The sequence below is a fragment of the Ooceraea biroi genome, chromosome 9 (assembly GCF_003672135.1).
Source record: "Ooceraea biroi isolate clonal line C1 chromosome 9, Obir_v5.4, whole genome shotgun sequence".
NCBI classification, from domain to species: Eukaryota; Metazoa; Arthropoda; class Insecta; order Hymenoptera; family Formicidae; genus Ooceraea; species Ooceraea biroi.
The window spans coordinates 21,092-46,049 of record NC_039514.1 but is presented as its reverse complement, the minus strand read 5'-3'; the positions used below and the strand labels follow the sequence as shown (position 1 = coordinate 46,049).

General features: G+C 38.2%; 4 protein-coding genes across 12 annotated transcripts in view; 3 read left to right on the top strand and 1 right to left on the bottom strand.

The window, feature by feature from the left end:
• LOC105276088 (putative leucine-rich repeat-containing protein DDB_G0290503) overlaps window positions 1-6,017 on the top strand; it is a 29,045-nt gene extending 23,028 nt beyond the window's left edge. For 2 of the 3 annotated variants that reach the window (XM_011333430.3, XM_011333431.3), the window contains exons 2-5: window positions 2,366-2,752; window positions 2,919-3,592; window positions 3,801-4,941; window positions 5,033-5,815. In XM_011333430.3, the coding sequence (XP_011331732.1) occupies window positions 2,366-2,752; window positions 2,919-3,592; window positions 3,801-4,941; window positions 5,033-5,470 (2,640 nt within the window). In that variant the 3' untranslated portion in view covers window positions 5,471-5,815. Of the gene's footprint in view, window positions 1-2,365; window positions 2,753-2,918; window positions 3,593-3,800; window positions 4,942-5,032 lie in introns of all 3 variants that reach the window. The other variant, XM_011333432.3, reaches the window with a different exon arrangement.
• A 288-nt stretch (window positions 6,018-6,305) lies between these two features.
• Window positions 6,306-11,500, bottom strand: LOC105276087 (multivesicular body subunit 12B). Of its 2 annotated transcripts, none has more exons than XM_011333429.3 (8): window positions 11,198-11,500; window positions 8,866-9,002; window positions 8,589-8,787; window positions 8,080-8,224; window positions 7,697-7,786; window positions 7,276-7,576; window positions 7,141-7,191; window positions 6,306-7,057 (listed from the first exon to the last, which is right to left on the bottom strand). In XM_011333429.3, the coding sequence occupies exons 2-8, from the start codon at window positions 8,989-8,991 to the stop codon at window positions 7,022-7,024; spliced, it is 948 nt and encodes a 315-aa protein (XP_011331731.1). In that variant the 5' UTR covers window positions 8,992-9,002; window positions 11,198-11,500; the 3' UTR covers window positions 6,306-7,021. The 2 variants fall into 2 exon arrangements, with proteins under 2 accessions (XP_011331731.1, XP_011331730.1); XM_011333428.3 differs by having other exon boundaries at window positions 7,276-7,624; window positions 11,198-11,499.
• Window positions 11,501-11,684: 184 nt separating this feature from the next.
• On the top strand, window positions 11,685-14,720 carry LOC105276086 (geranylgeranyl pyrophosphate synthase). 3 transcript variants are annotated; one of them, XM_020030632.2, is made up of 8 exons: window positions 11,685-11,811; window positions 12,147-12,218; window positions 12,308-12,462; window positions 13,204-13,348; window positions 13,532-13,652; window positions 13,736-13,875; window positions 13,948-14,050; window positions 14,170-14,720. In XM_020030632.2, exons 2-8 carry the CDS (start codon window positions 12,156-12,158, stop codon window positions 14,400-14,402), a joined length of 960 nt encoding a protein of 319 aa, XP_019886191.1. In that variant the 5' UTR covers window positions 11,685-11,811; window positions 12,147-12,155; the 3' UTR covers window positions 14,403-14,720. The 3 variants fall into 3 exon arrangements, with proteins under 3 accessions (XP_019886191.1, XP_026828036.1, XP_011331729.1); XM_026972235.1 differs by lacking the exon at window positions 11,685-11,811 and adding an exon at window positions 11,923-11,943; XM_011333427.3 differs by lacking the exon at window positions 11,685-11,811 and adding an exon at window positions 12,012-12,030.
• Window positions 14,721-15,324: 604 nt separating this feature from the next.
• LOC105276082 (geranylgeranyl pyrophosphate synthase) lies at window positions 15,325-20,751 on the top strand. 4 transcript variants are annotated; one of them, XM_011333420.3, is made up of 11 exons: window positions 15,325-15,431; window positions 16,663-16,724; window positions 17,128-17,389; window positions 17,663-17,723; window positions 17,823-17,905; window positions 18,022-18,176; window positions 18,560-18,704; window positions 19,476-19,596; window positions 19,677-19,816; window positions 19,896-19,998; window positions 20,117-20,751. In XM_011333420.3, exons 5-11 carry the CDS (start codon window positions 17,843-17,845, stop codon window positions 20,308-20,310), a joined length of 921 nt encoding a protein of 306 aa, XP_011331722.1. In that variant the 5' UTR covers window positions 15,325-15,431; window positions 16,663-16,724; window positions 17,128-17,389; window positions 17,663-17,723; window positions 17,823-17,842; the 3' UTR covers window positions 20,311-20,751. The 4 variants fall into 4 exon arrangements, with proteins under 4 accessions (XP_011331722.1, XP_011331723.1, XP_019886192.1 ...); XM_011333421.3 differs by lacking the exon at window positions 16,663-16,724 and having other exon boundaries at window positions 15,327-15,431; XM_020030633.2 differs by lacking the exon at window positions 15,325-15,431 and having other exon boundaries at window positions 16,375-17,389.
• The last annotated feature ends 4,207 nt before the right edge of the window (window positions 20,752-24,958 follow it).

The following is a 24,958-nucleotide window of genomic DNA, read 5'->3' as shown; positions in this document are numbered from 1 at the left end:
GGATGATGAGATCAGCGTGTACTGACCGTTCTGCTCTGCGAGGAAGCGTGTCCCACGCTCCTCAACTGTACGTTACCCGTGTCGTGGAGCCTGGAGGTGCTATTGCGCCAGCGATGACTTTTCACGGTCATTATCGCGGCCGGGCCACTGTTGCCGAGCTGTCACGGAGATTCACTGACGTTGAATAATGGTTGGACAATGGTTTCTCGCTGACAATATCGGGGAAATGACAAGGAAGTTTGCTGTGCGAATGTCAAGATTAAACTCCGAGCTGGAAGGACTTACTTGAAGCTTAAGGAGAAGAAGTGGTTGGAAACATAAAGGATTGAAAGAATTCGGACATAGCATCAAGTAGACATTGGAAAAACCAAGGACGTTTGCGCTTCGAACTGAAGTACAAAGAACGCTATGCGTTAAAAGGCTGAAAAAAGGTCGAGTAACGTTTCGGAGAACTTTTCAAAAAATCGTTTGATCCTCTAGTCCGATTACAATTTATATGATCAATTCCAGCAGCTTGAAAACTGCTTGTCCTGCTACCTCAGTAACTTTGTAATTGGCCAACTCCTTAAGAATTTCACGGAAGTATCCTCGACAGTGTACACCCTCCCGTTAGTGTTCTCGTCCGGTGAGCACAGGTATTTCGGGCTTGCGTGATTGTTTCGCCTTTGTGCGAGAAAGAATGCGGATCGCAATATGACAAAGGTTGCTGTTGTCCCGAAACAAATTCCAGAACAGAGAACATTTTAAATCTGCATATCGTAAGTAATGTTCTCGGAAATAATGAGAAGACTCGTAACTTTCTTAAACAAGTATCATAGTGAAAAATATTGTAAAATTAATAAAACACTTGTTTTATATATATGTGCAACGAATTGATAAAGTGATGAGGCTGAATAACCCGGAGTCAACAAATTACGAAGGAATGTGTACATAGAATATGATGAACCCTCACGACGATCCAAACATCCAAGAGTCGCCGTAGTCGTTTGTTAGTCGAGAAGGACAAGCTCTTGTCTCCTGATTAGCATGTCGTGATTTAATTAGCTCGTGATTGCAGCTTATCGATTTAAGGGACTGAAGGGACATCGGCAAGGTATCTGCCAGGCGCGCCGGTTATTCCAGCCGATACGTCTTATCCGTAAACGCGAGAAAGAGGGGCGTGCAACATAGTGCGTTCAGCCGCGAATAAACCACACGGTAATTGTGGCTTGCACTTTAGCCACATCGCCGTTAGATCGCCGATCGCCGGCTCGGGAACGAACCGCTGAATCGACTAGCGGGAAATACCGCTTCGCGGTTTCCTTTTCTGGAGATGGCAAGTGCATCTAGTATCCTACGACAACAAAGATCTGAAACCGATATTGATATCGAAATTGGGAAACGATGATGAAAGTACAATTTTCGATACGATGATGTTGAATCTACTTTTTTAACTTTTTCTCATTGGCTCTCGAAGCCCAATTCGTCCGAGATTTCGATTAAATCATCACTCGGATTGACGTACTGAGTTCACCGAGGAATCTCATTAACTGACCCCACCATAATAATGAGACTCGTCATATGTCATCGGATAAGACCCGACGTGCAAATCTCCTGCTCTTCCTCGGGTCAGTCAACGCATTAAGTTGAAAAGTGTTTACCTAACAATGGATCTTGCCATTGCGCCAGACCGTGACTTACCGGTCCTCCGTAGCCGGGTCAGGTCCTTCCGGTCCTAGAGCCGGTCCCGACCTCGTCCCTCTGCACCTGGACGGACTAACGCGAACGTCCCTCCTTTTCGACTCAGCTCGACCGAGACTCTTCTTCTTCTTCTTTCGCGCGCGAAAAGCAAGGCCGAAGTCGGCATTGTTCCTAGATTTTGCGCAGACGTTGATGGCATTCATCCTTCGGTCCGCACACGGTACTCGCATGCATGATGAATATCTCGTTGCGATCTGCATTGTGCAACATGAGCGGTTTATACCAAGAAAGACGTAGAAATTCGTAAGAAGAAAGATTTGAAAATGTCAAGGAAAGATTATTTCATCGTTCCAACAAATTTTATTAGTCTACCAAATCCAATCGATCTTTTCAATCGCATTTGTACGACAATAATTGAAACCGAAATTTAGCTATAAGCGTACCATGAACGAAATCAAAACAAATGGTTTATATTTTTTGAGTAACATAAATTTTTGGTTGTAACATAAATTCGACCTGTTTTTAAGTGTTTTTCATATTATAATATAGGTTGTAACATATATTCATTATTAAAAACACTAAACGGACGAATATGTTACAACGTAATAGATTATTCTCAGTACACAACAGAAATTATTATTATCTCTGATATATTCTATAAAAATCATATATTTATGTTTTTAAGATGGAAACCGAGGTCCGGTCGCTCAAACAAGAACTGATACGCAGCCAGGATGCCCTGAAAGCCGCCACGAAGAGATGCAGGGAGCTCGTGAAAGAGTTGGACTATCGTGTCGTCGGCCACGAGTCCGAGAGGATTCTACGAGACCAGCAGCTCTCGAGAATCCTGAGGGCATTACTGGTGCTGGAGGCGCGTCTTAAGCAGGAGCAGAAGTCGATCAGGCAGATGCTCTTCGAAAAGGACAACGTCATCAGAAATCAGCAGCTGGAGATCGCAATGCTTAGGCGATACACGAAAAATTATATTAAGAGCAAGCGCGAACGAACAACCGCTGACGTCGAAGTCAATGCCAACATCAATAAAAACCTGCAGAATTTAGACAATTTACAAGTAAGTCGAGGAAATTACATTCAACTTACATATATGCCTCTTTTAATACAATTCTTAATTCATAGATGACGGAAAACATAATAAGAAACATGAGTTTTCAAATATTCTGTCTTTTACATTTTCTGGATTTTCCAAATTTAAGTTAAATCAATTAAACTGTTTTTAGAAAGAGACAATGCGGGAGAACAGTATCGGCAAGGACATCGCCAGTCTAAAATGCGAAATAATCACGCGGCTGAATCCGGTGTCCGGCAATCTGGACGAGCTGGACCGCAACGGCGTGAAAAAGACGCACAGCTTTGCTGGTAGCGATATCTCCAAAGCCAGTTTAACCAGCAGCGAGAATACAGACGCGTCCATTATCACTACGACGACGGAGGGCAGTCCTTCGTTGCTCAGCACGGAGGGCTTCTGCGAGGGAGAGAGCACAGACGTGTCGCCGGGATCGACCCTGAACAAGTGCTCGAGCAGATGTACGCCGACGACAGTGACAGACAGTGAAAACGAGACGACAATGATTCTAGATGAGGAAGACGTATTAAAGAAAGACGGAACGACAATAAAAAAAAGGACGTCTCTTCGCAGGGCGAAGAACGAAAAAGCGTCGAAAGGTCCTCCCGAGGTAATCGAGGTGGTGAACATCGCAAGAACGGAGAGTAAGGACGACGGGATGGATTGTAATTTTGTTTCGGAGGATGAGGATTCGCAGGATACGAGGATAAATCAGGAAAAAGAAAGGGAACCGATTTACGTGAATGCCTGCAACGAGACGAACGAGAGAAATCTACAGCAGACGGAACTGTTGAGAACGGAAGATGATTATAGCAATAATAACAGCATGTAAGTTGCGTAATATTTTTGTCGCAAACATTTTAATTAATCGTATTTATTTAATATATTATATTCTCCTATTTTTTATTATATCGTTGTATTATATATTTTCAACATATTACTATATCTTCTCATTATATGTTTAATATATAATGTTTCCTATTTTCTATTATATTTTTTATCTCATCATAAAATGATCAATTTTTTCTTTTCGCAGTGACATGGACATGGAAACCCCCGAGCTGACAGTGGAGGATACTAGCGGTAATTGGTATAGCGATCCCGATGAGGATCGACTAAACGATGACGTATTCAGGCACAGTACTTATCGGCCCAATAGCAACCACAACTCCGTACTAGAATGTGTGAACCAGATCCTTCTACAAGATATGGAGGAGGAGGAGAATCCAATGCTGTCAGTGCCACGTCGTTTTAAACACCGCGGCAGAATCGTGCGTTTCCAGCCAGCTAGATTGTCCGATATTGAATCGGTGGGCTCAGAAATGGAGAGGAGGAACTCCGAAGAATCCAATCCGGACAATAAGGATTCCTCGAAGGACGACGAAGCTGCGGAAAATGAGACAAGCGCGTCCGAGGACGAATTCGGTATGAGAATCGTTCAGAAAGATGAACCAGACGATGATCCAGATTCGAAGGACTCCAAGGCGATTCCGCTGATTATTATCGAGCCGAAAGTCGATATCGAGGAAACCAGGAAGGTCCTGACAAAGCCCCAAACGGGCAGTCCTCCATTGAAAATGGAAAGGATCGAAGAGAAGACATGCCTGCAGATGTCTGCGAGGGGGCTGACTATCGCTAGGAATCTCGATTACGAGGACATCGAGTCGCTGCCGGAAGTAGCAACGGCGACGACATCGTTGACGCCACCCAGGACACCGCCGGCACTGCCGCCGAAGCCGCAGTTTCGCAATAACACACTGATTTTGAAGAAGATCCCAAGTCCATCGTTTCTGATCGATGAAAAAAGACAACAAGACGCAGGCAGCAGCACAGATCCCACGAAAAGGAGCATTCTAGGACTGGTATCCTCTTCGTCATCAAAAACGGCGAGAAGTCTGAATTTGGAGGAGACGAAAAGCTCGGCGAAAAGTTTGGCGAAAAATTCGGCAAGGGGTTCAGCGAGGAGCTCGAAAGCTCGTGAAGAGGGCGGATTCTGGAAAAACAGATTCAACCACGTGCGATCGTCGTTTCAAGTCAGGCAGAAAGAGTCGGACCAGACAAAAAGTGCGGCCAAAGTGACGAACATTGTCCGACACTTTGAGGAATTCAAGATCGATCCTGAGGAGCAGACGAAAGATCGAACGCGTCCGAAGGAGCGCCATGTCGAACTTGAGCATGTAAGATTCTTATATAAAGGAGAAACGCAAAAAATCGTAAAACGATTTCAAAACATGTAATTTCTAAAACGATTTCTTTTTGATTTTTCAGAATTTCGATATCCGACAAAACTTCGAAGAATTCAACCTGGACGAGTGCGATCTATCGGACGATCCGGACAGACCTGAGGGCGACGGTTCTGAGAGATTAGGCCACACGATCGGGCACAGTAACGTCAGCCAGAATGAGAACGGCGTTACCAAAGACAACAATAACGTTCTCAGTAGCAGCAGTAGCAACGGTAACAGCGAGACCAGCGGAAGCAGCGGCTACGATCATTTCCTGGAGGCAACCGGCCTCAGTAACAAATCGATCCTCACACCTTCGAGATTACTGAGTAACCACAAGAGCATGCTAAAGCCGAAGGACGTGAAATACAAGAGCAGGATCAAGGCCACGGCGGTGTTGGAGAGGCACGGGGTGCAGCCGACTCCTGGCAGCAACGCCACAACAACGCACGTCAGGCACTGGACCGGACCGTTCGTCTGACGACTGGCCAACGTCCTGCCGGGCAAGAACATCTTCCGCGCCGCTGCCTCCGTCGACAGCTCACCGATGAGGACAAAATCCAAGAGGTCTTGATCCTTTATCACTAACGGTTAATTAAAGAAACGGTCTTATTAACGACTTAGTACTGAGTAATTTTTACTCTTAAAGTGCAAATGTTTCTACAGTATTGGTCGAGGAACAGAGTCTTAATGGAATTGTGAGCAAGAGCGAATTTCGTATTTTTAGGAAATTGCGCTCCTAAAATGTGTAATATTATAAATTATATTATTTCTAATATAATTACTATATAAGAAGAATAAAATTGCACAATTTCTTAAAGAAGAATCATGTTCCCAATGATTAATTTATTTTATTTTGTTTTCTCGGTATTTAATTATTTTTATCGTGAGAAATTGTGTACCTTTTTTACGAATTCCAGCATAAATTCTACGACACTTGCAAAGGATATAACTTGACAATTTTCAAATGAAATTTTATTGTATGAAAAAAAGTCTATTATTTTTCGTTATTTTATGTGTTGAATAAATACTAGAAAATATTTTTGGTGATTACTCACTGACGTCACGTTTTATTAAATTATTGTTTACCATACAAATCTATCTTAAATTACGTTCGCGTACACGTGTGCAATCGAGAGGAAATTTATGTAGGATACGAATCTGGTATTAGATAAACAGAGCGATAAGAGGTCTTGAATGATGGAAAGTATTGGAAGATCAGGACCTAAACTCGCATTCCGTCGACGCCAAGGAACAGATTTTTCTTTCGTGTTCGATACATGAGACTTAAAAAAGAAATAACAGATACGAACATATATAAACAAAAAATACTGCAATAATACTTTATTGTACATAAACAGAAAACATTTTGATGAAAAGATGATGATCGACATTTTCCAATTTCCATATAATATAATCATAATGGTATTTACGGTGTTAAGGAGAAGAGAAACGAAAGAGGAATTAAAATTAGATAGCTTGCAGTGGCGCGTACTTTCGGAAACGCACCAAGACTTGGATCGGCGCGTTTAGCGCTAAAGTAAATCTAATAAGCGAGAACGTTCCATCACTTTCAGAATTATGCGTTCGTGCAATGATAAATTCAGAAGCGTAGATATGCCACGTTAGGGTGCGCAGAAGTCATTATATTATCATACAATTGTGTATGCACATATTTTACATATACATATAATCTCTACTCTCTATCAAAAGATAACACAAATCTATAAAAATATGACAGCGCTGTCATCGGTATCAAAATGTAAAACGTGAGGCGTGGAAGAAGAAACGCGTACGTATCGGGCAGGTCTCTCATTCGTCTTATTTCTTCTTGAACGGCACACAGTTTCCAGGTTTCTAAGCGTCGCGCAGATATTATTCATTCTCGCAGGTTAGTACAAATCACTCGTTCAGGCACTCCATTTACGTTTCTTGGCTAGTGTTATATCGATACGTGATACGGCAGAGAGGGAGTTTGCTCGAGAGTTCGCGGGGAGCTAGTTTGTCGTTTTTGGCACGGGATTGTCGTCGTTCAAGTCTCTCTCTCTGCGCGGAAGTCGTAGTGGAACTGCAATAAAGAAAACCAACGAACACGTCGCTCGCTAATTCTTGCAAATATACTTGGAATGGAAAAGGGAAAATACACCGTACCTCTTTATCCAAATCCTTCTGCGTCCAAACTCTGATAACGGGAAGTCCGTTCTGTCGGGAAAAAAGACAGAAATATCATTAGATTGTGAAAAAAAGAGACGCGTTAATCGGCGAAAATTAATACGGTATACTTACAGTGACGGAATCGGAACACGTAAGACGGGGATTAAGCACGAACGGGACACCGTCGAGATCGGACGATCCCGGAAGCGTGCCGTAAATGGGCGTCGATACTATAGTCGACGAAGTGACGGGTGTGGGCGGCTGAGGCGCGGGCCTTGTGGGCCTGATCCTTGCGCTAGGACTCAGCACCTCGTAATCTCGATCGCCGAACTCGTCACTGTTGCGGTTAGTCGCGCTGCCGATCTGCGGGTAAATCCCGTTGGTCGGTGGTTTTGGTGAAAACTTTGGTTTCGGGGGCCTCTCGGGAGCTGGTCTGTGAGGGGACCCGTTCGATGGGTTCGGAGAAGCGTTTCGTAGTAAGCTGGAAACATCAAGTACGTGTACTCGCAATATGAAACAGATGTACGCTTCATATAACGCAAAGTAACCTTACTCTATATTAACGTATGGCTGTGAATCCGAGCTCGTATCGATATTAGTGATATCTATCGTCTTATAGCATACACGAACACCATTTATGATACTGAAAGAGAGAAGGATATAAAGTACATCGAGATCAAAATATTACGTGAGAGATGTCATCAACAATTTACACTCCCCACGTGTTTTTGATAAATAATGAACTCTATGTTGTGAATTATAGTTATACATTTAGGAAATATTTAAATGCATTTAAAAATTAATTATTATATTATTTCGTTATACCATTTTTTCTAAATTAATATGTGATAAATAGAAATTAATGAATGGTGGATTTTAAGATTGCAAGGAGGTTTAATTAGATAGGTTTAATTAATTAAAAAGAAAAGGACTTACCCGGCAGCGGAAAATCCAATGGGAGCCAACTTGGAATCTTTGTGAATTATCCTGCTGCATATTATGATATCTGTGACTGCTTTCGCGCACGAGTCCTTATTCCTAATTTTATAGCACACTTGTTTCTTTCGCCACGCCTTCTGTCCTGCAACGCAATGTCCATCATACTATTTATTAATACGGATTTTTCTAGGCATTCTGATAGCACGCAAACCATTATATTAGATCGAAACATAAATTCTTTCGGTTTTTAAATTACTTTTAAATTACATGAAGTAATTCTTTAATTCCAAAAATTTGAGTAATTGAGTAAATAGATAAAATTAAAGAGTTGAAAATTCGAAAATACTCAGAAATCATAGAAAAAACAGTGGAAGTTATTTCTTTTATACAGCTATTTGCTTTTAATTTCGCTAGAAGAACTGACCGAATTTTTGTTCGAATGCATATTAACATATTCCGGCACATGATAATAGATGGACACACTGATAGCGAACAAAGAGGCTTACTCGAGTCCACGGTGTAGGCAATCATGCTGTAACCATTCGGCGGAGCGTCGCGCTCGTTAATCACCACAATGTCCTCGACTACACAGTCAGGCTGGCCCTCAGTCTTCGAAAAGCAGATGTATCTGCCCTTCTTCTTGATAAAGAGTCCGCTCTCCCGCCAGAGATCAGCGTCCGTGTCTTGGTCGTACGTCCTCGATACCTGGACGAAACCACGTTGATTACTTATCGATTACTTATGGCGAGAACAGATGAAAAACACGCTAAACACGCTGCGTACCACTGTGAAATTCGGCGGGCACTTATCTATGTCTTCGACGACGCTAATGGCAGTTATCGGCCTGTCGTCTGGCAGCACGGCCGAAACCTGATGGACCAGCATCTTGCAGTTGGTTTTCTTTGACATCGCTGTGATACCTGTTAATTCGCCCGCAATTAGGACGCTGTCGAATCTTTCTTTTACTTGCTATTGCATCGTGTATCGAAAGAGAACTGAGCATATCGGGAGAGAATTGAGGGAATCAGCATCAGTATATCACTATCGATACTTGTTGAACTCGAAAAACGAAGTTCATGTTGAATATTTTACGAAGCGAGAGATTAGATAAAACAATGGAGGCTTTAATTATCGCGATTACGCTCAGATAACGAGGCGTGCACTCGAAAGAGACGGCGTAACGTTTTTCCGATGGATCGTGAAAAATACCGTGATCGCTCCAAAAATACCGGCGGATGACCGACATTCTCTGCTTGACGAGTCGCTCCGAGCGCTCGGGGCGATCGACCATAAAGCTCTCGTTAATCCTACGCGACGCGGCGAACCGATTGAACCTCTCGGCGCAACAGCGTGCATTTTTAATTCGATGCGGTGTCTTTAAATTCGAGAAATATTCAGATTCACGCTAGACTAACAGAAACATCACTTTCAATGGGTGGTGTCTCTCGAGAGACTATTCACGGAGCGGTTCACATTTTCCTACGTTCTGTATTGATCCACATTAATTATCGATGTTAATCAAGCCACTGCGAACTGTTAAATAGTCTATTGACGAACCCACGAATGAACGTTCACGCCGGAAATTCGCACCTCGACGCGAAATTGCAAGACAAGTCGCGAATGCGACGGTTTTCGCTTCGGGCGTAGAGAAGCAGCCTAGAATGAATTAACAACACAGACAGAATCGAAGAACCGTGGCGGAAGGCGAAACTCGACGAGAGCAGAGGAAGAGCACGAAGTGGGACGGCGGCGTGTGTTCGTGGAAGAATGTGCCCGGCGCATTAGTAGCCGCGAACATCTTACCGTGCCACAAATGAGCGTGGCCTTTAGACGTCGAGGGTCCCTCGTTCTCTCGAGAGCCTCTCTCGGTGGTAAACGCTTTCGCCAATGAGCGTAAAATTGAGACAGATATCCGGATCGCACGTCCAGACGTGCCTACATCAAACGAAGAATCATCACAATGATGATAAATTCCGTTCCGGTTCTTCTCATCTTCCTCCAAACGCCAGAAGCGTCCCTTGAGGGTCGAGGCTTTTGTTAAAATTGTCGACCGATCAGGATCATAATGAGCAGAGTTTCAGGTACCATTTTCAGGTACGATTTTCAAGTACCATTCGTGTCATCATCGATCATCGACAGCATCGACTTGGTGATCGTCTCACCGTCTCACCATATTCTCGACCTATTGGCATCGATAGGCACGTGCTAATGTTGATGACCTTTCGTGCCCCATGTCAAAGCAGGGATCTTTTAATATGCAAACGTCACTGTCATCACGAACAATAACACGGAATTCACATGTGAGCGTAAGTGCGAGTGCGTTAAGCACGTAAGGAGCCAGTCATCGTTTCGCAACGAAGAACACGCAGGCGTGTGAGAGATCGGGCTTGCGAAATGCGACGATGACGATGACGGGAAACCCATGTTGAAATATCATCTCCAAGGCGATATAAATCCGGATTGTGCCGAGTCGAGAAGATCGGCCTTGCGAGATGCGACGATGTCGATCGGAAAACCCATACTGAAAAAATCATCTCCAAGGCGATATCAATCCGGATTGTGCCGAGTCGAGAAGATCAACTCTGCGGAATGCGCACTATCGGAAAACCCAAATGTTGAAAATATCTCCAAGACGATGGCAATGCCGGAGCCGAGAAGCGCGATATATCGCGATGTATTCGCATGAAACTCGCATTGTCGAAATCTTTGTTCAACGGTGAACACGGAGCCGCCTCCTGTATCCTGTATCAGACAAATTGAGCCGACAATCGGAGCGGAGCAAAGATCAGTCTCATCGATACAAAACCGATATCCGATAACGGTGCTTAGAGGAGACTCGACATTAAATAACAACAGATAGATGCTAGGCATACAGAGTACTAGATAAGTCGCAGATAAACGTTCGGACATACGCGACACAGGGTGTACGATTGAAACGGAGGTTACTCGGGGACGTTGTCCAACAACAATGCCTTTAAGGAAGCGAGTCGACGAAAAAACGGATCACGCGCGGAGGAGACACGTCTTTTCTCATTTCCGAATTCAGATCGGCGGTGCGTTATCGTGGAGACGATATCGTATCACGGCAATACAAAGGCTCAATAAAGGGGTTGACCTTCTGACGACGACGAAGACGGCGGCGGTGGTGGCGCGCTGCGACGCTATGCCTTCTGTTCCTCTTCTCCGTGTCTTCGCCTTCCTATTCACACGATCGTGCGCTGATGCGGCAGCCACGAGACGATGACGCGAAAACACGAGGTCTCTCACCGGCGCTCATATTTCGCGAGTGGACGACCCTGCGAGGTGACGTCAATGGACGACGAACAACACTACCATCTCTCAAATCTCAACCATCTCAACCACTCTCAACGAACCACTTCGCGAAACTATGCGAAACTGCACGAAACTGACGAGATGCAACCGAGCGCCCCCGAACGACACCCTCGCCACGGTTCATGTAGTACATATACTGCGATCACGCTGTTAAAGTGTGCGTTGCAGGGTGCGGTTTACTTAGCGCAACAAATGCTTCAGAACACTTCTATCCTTCTTTCTGCATGAAAGAAAAAAGGTTAGAAAATATTTTGAAGCATTTGTAGAGCTAAGTGGGTCATACTAGAGCCACGAGAAATTTCTACGTTCGTATCGATATTTAATTCCAATAAGTGTTTTTATTTTATCCCTACATGTTTACGAGAGCGGAGATATTTTTTAATCGCAAAGATCAAGGTATGTGGACATACCTCACTATGATATAAATGACATGAATACACACTGTAATACCGATTCATATATATTCGCTTATTTTGCATTTGATTTCCACTCGCTGACGTTATAGCGGCGAGGGCGCTACTAATGCCGGTAACTGTCAAGCCTATAAGTAGTCAGTTTATAGCAATCAAATTTAGTAGTATTCTATCTTTCTGCTCACTTTTATCTTCATAAAAGTTACCTGTCCACTAGTAATTTGTGTTGGAAAACTTAGTTTTATTCATCGTATTTTTGACTGCTAAAATTTCTTTTGTACTCACTTATTGTTCCAGAATATTATTGTTCAATTGCAGGTTGCAGATATGAATGCAGATAAGCCTGATGTATTTTATTATTCGATTACTGGCAACCAACGGGAGGACGAAGTTAGTCAAATAGTTTCTTTTTCATCACAATTCTAGATACGAGATTCAGAAAATACGATTGTAAATAATTACATATTGTAATATTGCAGAAACTACTGGAACCGATCAGATACATCCTTCAAGTTCCTGGAAAGCAAATCAGAGCGAAATTAGCCAAAGCTTTTAATTACTGGCTGAAGATATCAGATGACAGGCTCCAAACTATCGATGAAATAGTCAATATGCTCCACAACTCCAGCATCCTGTAAGAATTATGCTTTGTTAGATCGCTCTACATAAAATTCTAGTCTTACGTTTACGCATTATTTCTGTAGTAATTTACTGAAGTTATTGCAAGTTACGATAGTTTGTGATAAGTCAAAGGCTGATTCATCTTACAACATATACTAATACAAATAACAAGAATAACAGGAAAGAAATTAAGATACTAATTAGAAAAAGATCACTCAAAATTAAACTCACATTAAGATAAGTTGATTTAAAATAAAATCAAGTAGAATGTTTCTGTTTATAAACCAGACTAGTAAACGTAATTGTAAAAAATTGTAAAACAGGAATATAAAATTCTATAGTTAGAAAGATATATAAGACCACACTACATTTACGCAAACGTTATTTCTGTAGTAATTTACACGAATTGTTGCAAATTATCATAATTTGAATAAGTATACTAGTATACTTCCTCAAGTTATCATAATTTACAATAATTTGAGTAAATTACTACAGAAATAATAAAAATACTTTTTCAAATTATCATAATTTACAATAATTTGAGTAAATTACTACAGAAATAATAAAAACACTTCTTCAAATTATCAACAATTTACAATAATTCGAGTAAATTACTATAGAAATAACGCTACTACGTTCTACTTGATTTTACTTTATTTTAAATCTACTTATCTTAATGTGAGCAAATGTAGTGTAAGATCTATATAAGATTTTATGTGTACATGCACAATTGATACTATTCTTGTTTTTATAGGATCGACGATATCCAAGACAACTCCATTTTGCGTAGGGGCATTCCTGTTGCACATTCCGTTTATGGAATCGCCAGTACATTGAGCGCCGCAAATTATGTTATGTTTATTGCTCTGGAAAGGGTTATTCGTCTTCAACATCCTGCAGTAAATACAAAATATTGCGATATTAACTTATACAATTACATTTATACAATAAGTTATTAATTAGGTAGCACATTACAACTAAATCGATTTACACGCTACTTCTTAATTTCTGTTTTTAATTTACACTTTATCAGTTTATGTTTTGTCTCGCATTTATATTTTATTACTACTTTCTGCTGTCAGGCAACAGCAGTGTACATGGAACAATTACTAGAACTCCACAGAGGCCAAGGAATGGACATTTTTTGGAGGGACAATTTCATCTGTCCGAGTGAGGCTGACTACAAAACTATGACAATAAGAAGTATATACTGATATGCAAGTTCTGCCTATGTAGAAGAAAGTAACATACACAAGAAAGATGTGAATGATTAATCGATTTTGCAGAGACCGGTGGGCTCTTCAATCTGGCGGTAAGATTAATGAAATTGTTCTCATCATACGAAGGAGACTTTTCGTCGCTAATAGCTATATTAGGACTGTATTTCCAAATACGCGACGATTATTGCAACTTGTGCCTTGGTGAAGTAAGTGACACTATTTGGAACGTTCTATTTGACTGTAAATTTGAAATAATTCGATTAATTTTCATGACACAGTACACGGAGAATAAAAGTTATTGCGAGGATTTATCCGAGGGAAAATTCAGCTTTCCAATTATCCACGCGCTTACAAGCAATCCCGACGATAGGCAAATAATAAGTACGCTTTAGTAACTTTTATTTTAGACTAAAATTACTGGACTAAAAGCATTTCTATTACTACAGTGACTTATAGTAAATTATATCTATAAGTTTTATAATGAACTTTTTGCCTGACAGATATTCTGAGACAACGACCGAAAGATATCGAAGTGAAGCGTTATTGCATTAAACTGTTGGAAAAATTTGGCTCCTTTGAATATACAAGAAACGTGCTCGAGGAATTGGACGCAAAAGCGAGGACCGAGATTGACCGTCTGGGAGGCAACCCGCTTTTAATGAAAATTCTGGACGAGCTGAAAACTTGGGACACTAAGGAAGCGCCTAAAAATCCATTAACCGGAACATTTTAAATTTCAAATCGCTTGTATATTTCTTTGTGCCTATTTTTCACACCAAGTTAATCAATGCACTTTACTGTTGATAGAAAATTTTGTTTGTTCTATAATGAGGTATGAGAAAATGTTTTTTATCGCAGTTTCTTTGTTGTTTTACAAAAAGTACTTTCAAGAGGAGTTTGTTGGCCATTCTAATGTATACATTAATTTAATTTGATCGGGTGAAACGATTACCTTATCTGAACGTGTTCACGTAATTTATACTGTACATTAGACATTGTATATTTGTCTTGTTAATTTGTATTCTACAATAAATAATGCTTAAGAAATCTATAATCGCTAAATATCTACTCTAAGAAAAATGTTCATGTAAATACTACCTATACATAATAGTCATCTTTCTTTTGATATGTCATCATTCTCGTCGTTTGCAAATCTGATGATTGCTTCATCTTTGTTTAGCATTAAAGTGTGTAAATCTCATTTTTAATTCAATTTAGTAAATCTACAATGACAATCTCCTACTTCCTAAACTCATCTTGGAGAATCATTGGAGAAGAAAAATTTGGGTCAATCATATGCGCTATTTATGTTTTACTAAAAGGTGCTATTTCATGCTGACGCTCGACGCTCATTTTTAACGTCAAAACAAGTTACGTGATCAAAATTAACGCTGGACAATGGTCAATTGTGATCTGTTTTGATGCTAAAAATGAGCGTCGAGCGTCAGCATGAAATAGCACCTTAATAAGGATAGCGCGTAGGTATTTCTTATCTCTTTTCGCACGTACTAGCGTTGTGGTAGGAGCGTGACAGGAATAGGCAATAGGTATTGCCCGGCAAACACAAAGTAACAGGTAATATACATGTTAGTTATAATTTCCCACTCAACAATGTAATTGTTACATAACATGTATGTTATATTGTATTTATATTAATGAGTGGGAAATTATAACTAACATGTATATTACCTGTTACTTTGTGTTTGCTGGGTGGCTTCTTTCTTACAGTTGGGCCGCCCCCACTCCTTGAAGGCTCACTCCAGTATGTATAATATATATAGCTCAATATTTTGCAAGAAACAAATTCTACACATGACTATTTCGAAAGCAACAAATTCAGAAAATGTTCCACGATGAAATTTAAGCCAGGAACAATTCTTATTAATTTCTACACTTTCCTCTTGCAACCTTGCACGCTGGGTGTTTTCCGCTATTTTCAAGCTGACATAATGAATAAATTTTTCTTTAGATATATTGTGAAAGTAAAGCGAAATTTATGCAGAAGGTTTGAAATTAAAGTACACACTTAATTTTATATGTACATATCATTTTCTAAGTTTTATTTCCATTCATTTATTTCATTTTTATTTGATTTAATATTTATAAGTGTTACATTTCTCCTTATTTTATTTTTTCTTATCAATTGTTTAAATTTTACTTCTCTTAAATATCAGAACATCATTTGTCATGTCGGCTTAGGCTACTGTACTTCAAGGTTTTATGCAAGACATATCATACATATATGCATATGCATCTAATTTTAATATAATTTTCTTTGCATTTCTTTGCCAGGCAAAATATGACTCTTATCGCATAAAACATATATGTTTATAGTGATTTATGTAATACACTTCTTATATTTATATAAATTATATAACTTGTGTATAATCACATAATACGCACTGTGTAAAGTCCATATGTATAACAGTTTATGTAAGCCAATGTGTTTCTCAATATATGAATGTTTAAAAGAAAACGAAACAGAAACTTGGTGCATTAAAATGTATCTTTACAATAAGTTTTGCTATGTATCGTATATGTTACATTATGTATACACAAAATTTGAAAAACGGTAGTCAAAATAATCCTTTTGAAAAAGAATGAAGATAAAAATCAAAAATTATGTTACTTGCAGTAAATAATATACATTAAATGTATATATATATAAATATATGTAAATGTATGTAAATAATATAATTTATATATATTTAAGTTTAAATATGGAATATAAATAATATAAATAGTAATGCATTATCAGTCAACAAAAGCACACACACACACACACACACACACACACACACACACACACACACACATATACAGACAGGATTTGTTAAGAGCGAGAGAATAATGTTACATGGAAGGATAATTTTCCATATTCAAGCAAAACAAATTACAAAAAGTAAATGTTAATACAAATACATATTTTTACTATGTGAAGATAAATATAACACGCGAAAAACACAATTTAGACATTAATTATAATTTTTCAGAAACTGATGTGTTTTTCAACTTGCACCTGACGTTGAATTTTCATCGCAGTATTGAAGAAAAAGTATGTCGTAAAGACTTAAGACTGAAGGCAAATTTGGTCTTTATAATTCTTCATGTATTGCAAACCAAAACTGCAGATTAACATATAAAGAAAAAGTGCAGAAAATATAAATTAATGCAATGAATTATTTATTAAATACAAATCGTAATATTTTTTTATACTGATAATACAATGAACAACGAATATATAGAGTTAAATTGCCGTTATTTTAAGTTATTAGAAGAATGCAAGTTGTTTAAAACAGTTGATAAACATGGATTATAATAATATTTGAGGAAATAGACACTTAGGCAAGAGGTGAAATCGATTCCTTGAAAAATAATACGTTTTTAATGAAGACTCTAGAATTTCCCGAAACATCACCGTATCTGAATATTATAAAAATGTGATATTATATGTATAGGTATATGAAAACATTAAAACAAACCCGAATGAAATTTAACGAAAACTGGAAGAAGAATCTTTCCTCGAACTTGAAAGAGAGAAACATTGATCGAATCGATTAATCAATTAATTAATTAATGTGAATATATAATATATTACATTATATAACAAACCAAGGGAGCTTAGTATCGGAGTTCAGCCTTGATGATACGAACTGCAATGACTGCGAAATTTCGCCAAGCTGTCATAGAACGCAGTATCTATCCAGAAGAATCACTGACGTAAGTAATAGCTGAAAAAGTCTTAAAGTCAGAAAATTAAATCCTATTTATTCTGAGTTATACGAAAACTTTCAGCAGTAAATCATAAATAGACTAATCACGAAATTATTACGCAATCATGCGTAAGAGATAATATTATTGTTTGCACACAAAATGTGGACAGAGTTCTAATTAGCAAGGAATGATAAAGGCATAATTATAAAGAAAATTAGATGCAAATAAATACTTATCTTGTTTCTGCTTAAATTAAGATATAATTCTGATTCGTTGTAGCATATCGTTTCGTGGATATGCATGCTTATGTCTTGGAACGAGCGGCTACTTATAATGACTGGTAATCGTCCATTACCTTCAGTAGTCGCGTAGATAGGTAGCCTTTTGTATTTTATAATAATCGAAGTAACTTAACTTATTTTCGTTTCCTATTTTGCAGTACAGTGACAAGTCACAAAGATGAGTCTGAATAAAATTGCTCCCTTTTACTATTCGATGAAAGGTGATAAAGCCGAGGACGATGTTAGTTAAAAAAACTTTCTAAAGTCTATTTGAAGTCTATGATAAAGAGAAATTTTGCATCATGATATCGTCTTGAGTCCAAAATATGATCGTAACAAGTGGTATAAATTTTGCAGAAATTGTTGGAACCGGTCAACTATATTCTTCAAGTTCCTGGGAAGCAGATCAGACAAAAATTAGTACAGGCATTTAATTATTGGTTAAAGATACCAGATGACAAGATACAAACAATCGAAGAAATTGTGGAAATGTGTCACAATTCGAGTCTTCTGTAAGTTTTGTGCTTTGTTTAAACAATTTCAGATTCTTTTATGTTTTTATAACAATTGTGCCTATTGGTTTGAGTGCATAGAAATGTTACACTTAATTCTACTTCATTTTAAATCTACAAATTATCTTCATGTGTATATAATTTCATATTATTCTTTGTAATTGTCGCTAATCTTTTCTTTATTATTATAATTATTATACATTACACTCCACCGTGAGCGCGTGCGCGTGGTGAATGTGTGTGCATGCACATATTGTGTGTATGTTATATTAAACGAAAATCCTAATATCAACATATCGAGGCTACTATAGTTTTTATATTAAACGGTTGGTTTGGGACACCTTGCATATATCTGCAAAATTGACACTGTCTTTTTTTCACAGAATTGACGATATTCAAGATAACTCTGTTTTGCGTAGGAGCATTCCTGTCGCTCATTCTATTTATGGAATCCCTGCTGTGATCAACACCGCAAACTATATCATCTTTATTACTTTAGAAAGAGCTATTAGTCTGCAACATCCTGCAGTAAATGGAAAACATTTTACAATTATAATTTCATGAGTTATCACAAATTAAGTACCGCATAATAATAAAACCCAAATTTACATTTTACACTCTAATAATTTCTATGAATTTTCATTTCAGTTTTATCGTTACATGTTTTCAATATATTTTATATTTTTTCAATATACAGGGTGTCCCGAATTTAAATGTCCAAACTTCGGGAGCGTGTAGGGGATGATAAATAAAAAATAAAAAGTCCTTTAGAGATATGCTCGTTTTTACTTCGTTTTGGAAAAATCGCAAAAAAGAAAACGTAGATTTCATGCAGCAATGACTCGTCGTTCCGGAATTCTTCTGTTTGAAAATCGGCGCGCATCTCTCGCACCGCCTCCCTAGCATTACCGTCACAGAAACCATACACGAAAACCATATCAGCATATTCAACGTTAGAATATGTACGCGGCATTGTGACAGGAGTAATTCACTCGATGGCTTCTGATGAGTAACTGACGAATTTATAGGAGAGAAGCAGAAATATAAACAAACAAAGGAAGTGCGAGAGTATGCGCGGCGCCGATTTTCAAACAGAAGAATTCCGGAACGACGAGTCATTGCTGCATGAAATCTACGTTTTCTTTTTTGCGATTTTTCCAAAACGAAGTAAAAACGAGCATATCTCTAAAGGACTTTTTATTTTTGATTTATCATCCCCTACACGCTCCCGAAGTTTGGACATTTAAATTCGGGACACCCTGTATTTTACACTTTTATCTTGTATGCTTCCACTTTCAGGCAGCAAAAATATTTGCGGAGCAATTATTGGAACTTCACAGGGGACAAGGAATGGAAATTTATTGGAGGGACCATTTCATCTGTCCGAGTGAGGCTGACTACAAAACTATGATAAGAAAAAGTATATATTAATATATTGCCTTCTCGATATACAAGAAAGTACATACACAAGAAAGATATGAATATTAATCGATGTTGCAGAGACTGGTGGGCTTTTCACTCTGGTGGTAAGATTAATGCAACTATTTTCATCTTACAAAGAAGACTTTTCGACGCTGATAACTAATTTAGGATTATATTTCCAAATACGCGACGATTATTGCAATTTGTGTCTTAGTGAAGTAAGTAAAACAACAGTTGGAACATTCTTCTTGGTGGTGAATTTAAAATAACTTGATTAATTCTTTTTTTATAACACAGTACACAGAAACTAAGAGTTACTGCGAGGATTTAACTGAAGGAAAATTCAGCTTTCCGATTATCCACGCGCTTACAACCAATCCCGACGATAGGCAAATAAGAAGTACGCTTTAGTAACTTTTATTTACAAGATTAATTAAAACCATTTGAATTAATGCAGTGACTTATTTAGTAAATGCAATTATATCTATAAATTGTATAATGAACTTTTTGTCTGACAGATATTCTGAGACAACGACCCAAAGAGATCGAAGTGAAACGTCACTGCGTTCAATTGTTGGAGAAGTTTGGCTCTTTTGAGTATACGAGAAGAGCGCTCGAAGAATGGGATGCAAAAACGAGGATTGAAATTGAACGTCTTGGTGGAAATCCGCTCTTGAAAAAAATTTTAGACAGCCTGAAAAACTGGAACTAAAAAATCTGTTAATTGGCCTAAAGATCTGTTAATTGGAATAATTTTAAGTTTTAGATCGTTTGTATATATCTGTGTTACATGCAATCAAGTAGTGCAAGAGTTTTTAGTTTGCTTATAGAATTTTTTAATGGAACGTTACTATTTTACAATCAGAATTAAATGAAACAATTAGCATGCTTTGTTATATTTGGAGAAAGGCTCTGTTTGTTCTGTAATATAAAAATTGATGAAATCTTCTTCAGCTTTTTCGTAAATCACAGAAAAGGATACTTTCAAGAAATGTTTATTAGCAATAATGACGTGTGTACAATAATTTAATTTTAACATACCGGATGATCGTCTTATCAAGAAATTTTACAGTTATTTGTACGTGTCCATGCGATTACATATTGTACATTTGTACCTGTTATGTGTGTTCTGAAGTACATGGTATATAGAAAATTATCTATAACTAAATAGCTACTCTAAGAAAAATATTCGCACGCATTCATCTCCACAACGGTCATTTTTTCTTCGCTACATTATCATACTCGTTCTTTGGCAGATCTGAAAAAATCTTATCTTCTTTTTCATCGTTGAATTTATTAAGTTTTACACGATGTCCTTTCTCGTTTCAACTTCACCCAATTTTAGAAGGCATCATTTTTGCTCAGTCACGAGTCGCTGCTTATTTCTTGCCACAGAACAATCAACGTGTGATTGATAGTCCCTTTAACACGGGGAAAAACTGATTCGTGAATCCTACTACCGAGGACTAAGATAGCGTGGCGATTTGACATGTTCTTTGCTCAGGTTCGCTGTCCTCATCAGTTTCACTGGCCCAAGAGGGCCGTCGCTCGTGTCATATTTCGCCATCGCTATCTACAGGGTAACGCCCCGGCCCTGACAGTCCATCATCCAAAACTTCTGTCACCTAGCAAAACAGATAATGGATAAATGAAGCAGAAGAAGATAATGTATATACATATATATATATATATATATATATATATATATATGTAGTGAGAATATCTATTACGAAATTATTTGTAGAATCATGTACAAGAAAATGTTATTTTTCATACAGAAAATATGAGAATAGAATTATAATTTATAAAAAGATACACACACGCACATATTTTCATAAATACAATACATAGAAAAAGGAATAAAATTATGTCAAGTAGATAATAACAAAATGTTTACAGAATAAAAGAAATGTGTTAATTATGAGAAAAGAATGAGATCATCAATGCAGTAATGTTAAAAATCTTACCAAAACTTCTTCGAAGCGATCGTAATTCTCCTGTCTGGAATTTAAGAGGCTCTCACCAACCGAGTCGATACCGGTGCTTAATTGGCAAGGTCCTCGTCGTCTTAATGCGCTCGATGCAATATGTAGCAAAGATAGCACTGCCAGCAGACCGGCTGCGAACGCACATGTGAGAGCATCAGACTGCACGGATTAATAGAGCAGATACTCTCTGAAGGCAAATCTCCGTGTTCTTACCCGCGACGTAGGATAGCCAGAGTTTATTTGGTCGCCACGCCAGGATGCAAGATAACGGCAAATAAAATACAGCTCTTCGCCAGCCTCGTGTGACATCCAGAACATTGGACCAACATCGCGAACAAAAGGTATCCTCGTTCCTGTGTCAGAAAAGAAATGTCAGGGTCATTTTCTCACTTCATGAAAGAAACGTGAAAGTATGAAAAAATTACTGAAAGATTATTTTGAGAGGAAATAGGCTTAAATATAAAATTGAGATTTTTGCAGTGTATGTATAGTTATAATTGGATGTTAAGCTTTTGGATCTCTTCTCATTTTGGTTTCGTGAACATTTCAGTTCACTTCATCAAGGATCAAAAACAATCTCACATTAGTATGAATATCCAGCAAATAACAAGAAACATGATTCGAATTAAATCAACTCAAAATACAATCGTAATAATTATTAATTATTAATTATTAATGTAAATGCCCATGTCAAGTTTCACATCTTAATTTACTTGTCGGTAATTGATACATTGATTAATACGACTATCACAAAGCAAACGTGATGTTCTCCGAATTGTCGATACTTACATATAAACCTTATAAAAAGAGTCTTTTTATGCGAACCTGACGTTCGCGTGACTGAAGGGATTACGCCATCAAATTAAATACACAATATTTTTTTTCTCTACGGGAACACCGTTTCGCTGAGTTCTATGAGCGAGCAATAAGCATTTAATCTCTGTTATGGTTCCATCAATTTCTACTTAACTCGCCGTCGCCTTGAAGAGGCGGAACGGAAGACGATTTCTTCATCGATACAACTTTCCAACGTCGCAAACTTCCATCGCTTTAAGAAGATTAATAAATCGAATTCTGAATGTGCAAAGGGGATTTTACCGTGAAGTAAAAGCTTGACGCATCGTCAGTATTCCGGCAATCTATAAATAACGAATTTTACATGTTCCTAGCGTAATGTATTTCCTAAACTAGTAATGTTATGTAATAAATCAATATTTGCGTAGCTAGTATTAGTATACGCTATATTAGTGTACGCATTGAACCGCATACGCGACGATGACTGGGTTTGTAACGCAATTTAGCGGAAATTCCTGCAGTGATCATATTGACAAGGAAATTGCCGGGGAGCGATTTACTCGAACCTTGGAATTATCAGCGAAATTTCCGCGATAGTAGGCAGTAGTTATCACGTGCGCGTCTACTACAGAGACTACTGATTTAGGAAATTGGTAGTCGTGACAGACGTAAATCCGTCTAATCAGTTCATGAAGAATAATTAATGTCATGATAATGATAGAAAGGAAGAGATCTTTGTACATGGCATGCGAGCTTTAAATGAAGACTGAATCTTTCATGCTTTTAAGAAAACTGATGAACGTTGAGAGAAAACAATATTTCTTTTCTCTTACTACTGATAGTTTTTTAATTTATTAAAATCTTCTCGATAGATGCGGCGAGTCTTCGTTCGACGAGTAATATGAAGAAAAAGTTGTCTCCGCTGAAAGTGTGCCGAGAAGTGACGTACATTACTTCTATTATTCTTATTCGATCATCAGCCTTTACAGCCGATTACATCAGATCAAGTTCATGATGTAATCGATCATTTGGACTCGCGATTTTAAGGTCGTCCAGGGCATAAATTACCGCGGGGACCATGTCGGTCCCTCAGATAGATCGCTCAGTCAAGTCATCCGATAAAACCGTAGACTTCTAAGTGCGGAACTTCTTTTACTACTTCCCATTAACTGCCAAGCGCTGTGAAAAATGCTATCGTCCTACGCTGATCAATATGAAAAACTTGAAGAACCGTTCGCCCGCGCGATAATCGTTATCAAATTTGCTAAGATAATTTATCTGCATTCATCGGTATTATTATCGACTAAAATTTCACTTAATTCAACCAAATAGCGCCTATGTCGAGATGGTAACGTTGTTTCTTAATTTTGCAGATCTCTTCTCTCGATTAATTTTAAAGATATGAGAAGAGGACTTTATCTTCACTTTGATGCTCGCGTGTCGCATTTATCTGGTTTAAGGGTGACTACCACCGTGCTTCGCTTCCTCTGCAGTAAAGTGTTATCTAGTTGCCGGGTAGTCCGCGCGTTTTCTCCTCAACGCTCGTCGGGAAACGCTCAGGGAAACTGGGGCAAACTTCCGACCTGGTTGGTAATTGCCGGCTGGCTTTGCCCCGCCATTTCTTTTCCGCGTTATCCTGCCACGGCGATTCGGACTCAACGATGGTTCCCTGAGGCCCTTTTAACCCCTTACTCGTGCACCAGTACGTTTCTGATCTATATGTACGAGCAATTTCGAGCAATTTCGGAAAGTTATATCAAAATTTACGATATCGTATTTACGTGCGTTACACCCAAAGAAGAATACATTAAAATTCCCTTAATTTTTATTTATTTTAAATAAATAAAATTATTAATAATATAAATAAAAATTAAATAAATAAAATTATTAATAATATTAATCTATAATAAAAATAAAATATAAAAAGCATAGAATAAATTAAAACTATGATAATTAATATTTAATTTTAATATTATAATGATAATTAATATTAAGTTTTTGTTTATTTCATTAAGTTATTACATTTTGTACATTAATTAAACGAGTGAACTTACTTAATATCTACTTTCAGAAAATGACGTACCTGATACAAAGCTGCACGAATAATGTGATGACCCAAGTTACTTCGAGGAAGAAGATTATGCCTGATGCGGCTCTGTAATTAGATACATATACGAATTGAAAAAAATTCCAATTGGAAAAACCGAAGTCTGCCCCGTTAATCGAAGATTTAAGACATTCGCATCGTCGACGAGAATACTTTGCACGCGGGAATAACGGAGAATTTATGATGGTCCTACGCGCAGCTGCTTTTTACAGGCATGCAAATAAGCATCAATAATTCTGTTATTGTTGTCAGAGAAACAAAAATTTATATCGACATTCGCCGTGTCAACGAGGTCACGTGGTTCTGACTGTCTTGACATGTTTCAGGGACAGTAATGAAAATTGTTTGTCCCGAGGATTACAATACCTCACGAGGGTATCAATGATTAAAGTGCCGACGTAAAACCGGCGTAAAAAATGTTAAACGTTTCTCTCAATTTTCCATCTCCCTCCCCTGTTTCTATCTAGCTT